This window comes from Trichechus manatus, unplaced genomic scaffold (genome assembly GCF_000243295.1).
Source record: "Trichechus manatus latirostris isolate Lorelei unplaced genomic scaffold, TriManLat1.0 scaffold00178, whole genome shotgun sequence".
Classification (NCBI taxonomy): Eukaryota; Metazoa; Chordata; class Mammalia; order Sirenia; family Trichechidae; genus Trichechus; species Trichechus manatus.
Window position 1 is genome coordinate 1,887,037 of NW_004444114.1, and position 6,931 is coordinate 1,893,967.

A 6,931-nucleotide genomic window follows, 5' to 3' on the forward strand; every position below is an offset into this window, starting at 1 on the left:
TATTACAAGAAGGAGCCCTGATGGCACAGTGGTTAAGCACTAGGCTGCTAACCACAAGGTTGGCAGTTCAAACCCACCAGCCTTTCTGCCGGAGAAAGATGTGGCAGTCTGCTTCCGTAAAGATTACAGCCGTAGAAACCTTATGGGACAGTTCTACTCTGTCCTATAGGGTCTCTGTGAGTTAGAATCGAGTTCAGGACAATGGGCTTTTTCTTTTTTAAATATATATATTACAAGAAATGTTAATAAAGCAGTATATTAAGATGGTTAAGACATCTCTCTGTGTCAAATTTAAAAGGTGAGATCATATAGAAACCAGAATGATAGGTAAAAGAAACACTCATTTTATTACATGAAGAATACACAGGTTGCATTTTAAGTGTTATTTAACAAACACTATGAAAAAGCAAATATTGTTATGAAGCCTCATACCAAGACATAGACTCATTTATCTTTACTTGTAGTAATCCTCTTGTCTTAAAATTCAAAATAAGGAAGGACAAAATTAGTTTATCCATGCACTTTGTAAACACATTATTAAAACATTACCGCTTCTTTTCTCTAGCATTTAACGGAGTCCCTTTAATTTGAAAACATATGTGTGAGTTTCTCGGCTTCCATTAGTCTTCCCAGTAGTTTACAATTAAATAACCGGAAGAAAGAGAAAAATACATCCTTTGGCAAAGCAGGGTAATAATCAATTTTTAGTGTCTCTCTGTAAACTCTTTCAGTAGGATATGAATGTAAAGTACTTTTGCTGCATTATTGAATAAGGTAAATGGTATACAATCATCTGATATCTTGCATTCATTGTTTCTTTTATGGAACAAGTCTCACTTTCTAAGGCTATTTACACTTCACATACTTAAATAATTATGAAATGTATACACACATTTTTGTATGTACAAACATACACCAATATTAGAACTATCTAATTGACCCTATGCCTTCATGAATAATAATAAGTAAAAACAATTGCTAACTTTCTATGGTGTTTCAAGTCTGATATTTTGTGGAGCTTTATTGATCACGAGCACTGTCCATCATTGCATATAACAGTAAGTGCTTCAGGAACAAAAAAAAAACAGTTGGATAAGGCCTTCAAGACATCAGCTTTGCGCTGATGGATCTGTCAATAGCTCAGTTCTCCATCCCTCTGACTTTCTGAGCTATATTTGTTTAAGCAGTCTTGAGTGTTCTTGCATATTGACTAAAGAAGCCGAAACTGATGGAAACAAGGTTATTCTTTAGTAAGCTGACAGTTTGGGTCCTTGAGGTTCAACAATAGAAAAACTAGAAATGATACCCTGCCAGAAGAAAGCAAATTAATGAGGTAAAGTGAGAAAGAACAGGAGCTACAGGAAAATCATTTAGATTCCAATGTCAGGAATTTACAATTGTGAAGAAGGTTTGAAAACTAGTTTTGTCTGTGATGTAAGTGAAGACAGTTTTCACTGCAAAAGGGATTGGCAGGGGCAACAAGTCACCACTACTTAACAGCTATCCCATGACCTAGATGAAGAAACTCCCAGGCTGGGTGTCTTAATGGACTAATGTCTACTTCAGGAATGGCTAGCTCCCAAGACAGGGCAACAACTGAATGAGTGAATGAAATGAGTTTCGAGGCAACATATGAGCAACCATTGGTTGACTAGCGGTACCATATGCTATATTTGCTACTGAATATATGGTTTTTTTTTAAACAACTTGTAAAAATGGTTAATTTTGACCTCATAGTTTTAACTTTACATATTAGCCTCGAGTGCTTAATCAATTTAAGAATTAATAATAGTTTAGTTCTCTGCTGTCCCTCATAGGAAGAGAATCATCAGGCTTAAATTACTTATGGTGTATTGGAAAGAATCTTCTTACCTGACTTTTGTAAAACATAATAGGAGGCTTTGAAGGATAGGAGATTTTATTTTTATTATTTGAAATCATGCAGAATGCAAAGTTGAAGAAAAATATACCTCAAAGTGTGCAAATATATCAAGTGATTTTTAAGTTTCGTTTAGTCAGTGATTCTGGAACAGCAGGGTAGGGAGCAGTGTGTTTGATCATTTTCAGTGTTACATAAAATGAGGTTATTATTCATGATAACACTCAGTAGTATGCTAATGAGAATAGGTTTGACTAATAATAACACCATATAACATTTGAAGTGTAATTTCAAAATATGACTGAACAGCATTGCTAGATGCTAGGCTCCACTGAAGGAACCTCAGTGGCACGACAGTTAAGTGCTTGGCTGTTAACTGAAACGTTAGTGGTTCGAATCCACCCAGGGGCTCCATGGGAGAAAGACCTGGTGATCTGCTCCCATGAAGATTAAAGCCTAGAAAACTCTATGGGGCAGTTCTACTTTGTCACATGGGGTCATTATGAGTCAAAATCAGCTTGACAGCACCAGACAACAACAGTTTCCACTATGGTATTGGCTGATGTGATGTTATTTATCATCTATAGGGCCAGGGTTTAGCATAATTCTGAGCTTAATAAATACTTTTTGGTTGGATGAATGAAGAAAGGATGAATGAATGAATATTTCATGCAGTGGCATCTTTTGAAAATGATAATACATTCGAGTTTGAACTAGAGATTCTGAATTCAGGTTTCTGGTCTTCCTGTTCAGCTCTTTGCAAAGAATGTGAGGTTTATTTACGAGCCTTATGTTTTCCAAACAAATTTTTCTAATGAAGTTGCTTTTTCTTTTGTCCTGTTCTCAAGGGAAACACTGTGTAGTGGGAGATATAGTTATATATTAAAAAGATGAAAAATTTTTTAAGCAAGACAAACTGGGTCCAATCCCTGTTCTGCGATTTCCTAGATGTGTGCTCAGGGCAAGATATTTATCCTCCCTGATGTTCAGTTTTGCCCCATGTAAAAATAAGAATAATAATACCCAATCCTTAATTGGGATCATGCATTTAATGGACCTACCACACTGCCTGGCACATAGGAGGCACTCAGATGACTTAATTAGTTCATTTATGAGTCATTATTTTTAAGTCAAAAGCAAATGAAAGGCAAATTACCACAATGTTTTGACCATTTTCCACTTTCTTCTTGTTTTACTAGACGATGACTTTTTTCATGAACTCCCAGAAACCTTTCCATCTGATCCACCTGAGCCTCTGCCACATTTCCTTATTGAGCCTGAAGAAGCTTACATTGTGAAGAATAAGCCTGTGAACCTGTACTGTAAAGCCAGCCCCGCCACCCAGATCTACTTCAAGTGCAATAGTGAATGGGTTCATCAGAAGGACCACATAGTAGATGAGAGAGTAGATGAAACCTCTGGTGAGTTTTCCATTGCATTTGGATTGCTGTTCAAGATTCACTTACTCACTACTTCGATGTGTTGGCATACAGCTATTTCAATTGGTGAAATTGAAAATGGCGTTATTCTCCTTTGGTAAAAAAATTTTAATCAGTTTGGTTAAGATTTGGTAAACTCGTTTCATGCATTTCCAAGTAAAATATGATGAATAAACTCTGACTTGATTCCTGTTGGGCTACATGGAATTAAAACATGGTTCATACTTAGAAAGACAAACACAAGTGAATAGACTGAACTAATGTAAAATGTGCCTTAATAAGAGATACTCTTGAATTTCACTTGTAGGGTAGCTGATGTCATAGCTAAATACCCGAAGATCTGAGGCACAAGTTCAACCAAAGATAAATTATTCTTCTTTACGTCGCTATCAAAATGTTAATTCACTTGTATAATTTCCCCTTATATTTCCTTAAAGAGTTTGTAAACTTTGCAGATTGAAAGTGTCCTTTATCCTTAACTTACATCCAAAAATGAATTCTAACTACCTAACCCTTATCTGAACCCTTATCTGACTGAAGACAGTGGCAGTGTGGGATCCAAAGGAAGTGGAAAAGTGGTAACTGTAGCTTCTACATAAGTATTCACCTTCTATGTGGATCTTGGCCAGAGTATCTTTGCCCCTGGTGTAGCTAAAATTCTTGACTGTATGGCTCTGCAAACATCACCCTTAAAAGTATGATATCAAAGTCATAGAGAAGGTGAACTATATTTTAATAATCTGTGAGATTTAGATTGGTTATAAAGAAGACTTTCTTCATCGTGATTTTTCACTCCACAATGAGTAACTTAGGGTAGTAGTGGACTCTGTGAGAGTTTTTTTTTTTTTTTAATTGGAAAGATATATATCTTCCTGTGTGGTTTAAGTGCCTTTGCTGTCTGGCAGGGAAAATGATTATTTGAACTATCAGATCCCTTCTATATCTATAATTTTATAATATTAAGACATATATTTTAACCATTGTGACTTCAATTATCAATATTCCCAAGGTAAATAGTAACAAATATGACAAAAATTGAAGCATTTAAATAGTTTTCCTTCCTTCAAGAATATAATATTTACATGCAAAATGGATCCATGTTTTTTTTCACAATGCAAATTGTAAATAATTTATATTTGTATCCATTTGTTGGATTAACCAAGGAAGAGTAGAACCAGCACTTGAGGCAAATCTACTTTCAATATTTCTCACAACATAGATATAATGAGGTAATGGAACATAAGAAATAAAACAGACTGTGAAAGAACTAAGAAGAGGTATCTTTTAAAAGAGCAGTGTGTAGTGTATACATATGTAACATAGTCTCAGAAAATCAGGTGGCAACGCTACATAATTGTTAGTTTGTGAATCAATATGTTCACTGCATGTAAGCTGATGACTGCAGAAATAACTGGGTATCCAACTGTACGGATACTTCAGGGAATTGTCCCACCTCTTGGTCTAATTACTTAGAATTTAATTCCACCAGATGTCTTCAATATCTCAAGTGAATTGAGTTTTATTTGGTTCAGCTCGTTTATTAGTAGAGAGTTCAAACACATAAGCTTTTAACAGTAAGTGGAAAAAGAAATCACAAAGGCTAAAATGTAGGTCACAAACATATTTAGGTCTGTCTTTGCTAAAGTGGAGCCCTGGTGCCTCAGTGGTTAAGAGCTATGGCTGCTAAACAAAACAGCAGCAGTTCGAGTCCACCAGCCGCTGCTTGAAACCCTAGGGGGCAGTTCCTCTCTGTCCTATAGGATCGCTATGAGTTGGAATTGACTTGATAGCAAAGTGTTTTTGTTTGTTTGGTTTGGTTTGGTTTGCTAAAGTAATGAAAATTAGTATATAGAAAGATTAGAAATAAAAACAAAACAGCTCTGATACTGAGCACCTCCGCCATAACTTCATGTTATGTTTCGAATAAGAAAAAAAGACATTTTGCTTTTCTGGAATATATTTTCTACACATCTACATAAAAATTAATTTATATAGCGTACACCAATTATTAAAACTACCTTTTTAAACAACTTTAAGTTAAAATATATGGCATATTTTCATTCATATTAAGGATAGGATAGTTCAGAACTAAGAGAAGATTTGGCAGCTCCAACCCTTGCACTGTTCTCCCAAGATGCAGGGATAAAGAGGAACGCAGTATAGCTTTCTGTTAACTTTCATTATTTGCCCAAAACTTTACAAGAAAGGCCATTATCCAGCCAAATTTTGACATTCTAGAAGCAAGTAAGTATTAACTTTAAAATTAGAAGAAAAGACAAGGAGGCTCACCAATACCACTATCATTTAATACTGTTTCTTAACGTACTAGCCAGTGCAATTAGACAAGGCAAAGGATTAAGAGGTGTAAAAATTGTAAAAAAAAAAATTATTATTTTTGACAGATGGTATGAATTATATACCTGGAAAATTGAAGTAGTATCAAATGAAAAACTAGAAAAAAACATCAAGAGAATACAGAAAAGTGACTGATATAAAATTTACTTAACCCATTAACTTTTCTATGTACAGATGGTAGTCAATTCAAAATGTAATGAAATAAAAGATATAATTTACAATAGTGATGTAAAAGAAAATATATAGGTATAAAGTTAACAAGAAGTTTGCAGGATTTTAAAAAGGAAATTTTTAAACTCTACTCAGAGAGGAAAAACACATAATGACTTGAATAAATGGAAAGACATATCTTGTTCTTGAATAAAAAGATGGAATATTTTTTAAGTGTCAGCTATTTATAAAGGAACCTGGTGGAGTAGTGGTTAAAAGCTTGGCTGCTAACTGAAAGGTCAGAGATTGGAAATCACCAGCCACTCTGCAGAGAAAGATACAGCAGTTGCTTCTCAAAGATTTAAAGCCTTGGAAACCCTATGGGGCAGCTCAACTTTGTTCTGTAGGGTCTCTATGAATTAGAATTGACTCAATGGCAGTAGATTTTTTTGGGTTTGCTATTTATAAATGAATCTGTATAGTCAACAGCATTGTATGAAAAATAATTTGTGAAAATAGCTGGGAAAATTCTGAAATAGTAATGAGGGAACTCTAGCTCTTTATAAATATGTTTTAAAGCTAAAATAAAATGAAGGCATGTGATCTTAGCAGAGGATAAAACGTACAGATCAATGGATTAAACTAGAAACCACGAAAGACCGAAGTATCTAAAGCTTTGTAGATTGTGATAAAGATGGTTTTTCAAACAATTAAGAAAAGATGGTTTATTTGTTACACATATTGAGACAATAAGCTAAGCAGTTGGAAAAGAAAAAAATAAAGTTTAGATTATATCTCATTCTTTAGAATGAAATAAATTCCAGATGTTGGGGCCCAAAAAAATAATAAACATGAAAATAAAATATTAACAATTTGTTGATTGATTGCTTTTGGGGGTGGGCAGAGTTTTTTAAATTAAGACACAAAATCTAGAAGCCTAATTGGAAAACATTACGAAATTTGCCTGACCAAAACAAACAAAGCCACAGGGCAAACAAAAACTGGCTATGATATCTGCAGACATATGTTATTCACAGGGTTCATTTAATTAGCTCTTAAAGTATGTTTCAGAGAAAGACCAGCAATCCAATAGAAAATTGAGCAGAGG

The 6,931-nt window shown here is 34.4% G+C and overlaps 1 protein-coding gene across 2 annotated transcripts in view; it reads left to right on the plus strand.

The window, feature by feature from the left end:
- The window catches only part of UNC5C (unc-5 netrin receptor C), a 437,515-nt gene that overhangs the window by 249,173 nt on the left and 181,411 nt on the right, over positions 1-6,931 (plus strand). For both annotated transcript variants that reach the window (XM_004387005.1, XM_012558632.2), the window contains exon 2: positions 3,079-3,300. In XM_004387005.1, the coding sequence (XP_004387062.1) occupies positions 3,079-3,300 (222 nt within the window). The remainder of the gene's footprint in view (positions 1-3,078; positions 3,301-6,931) is intronic.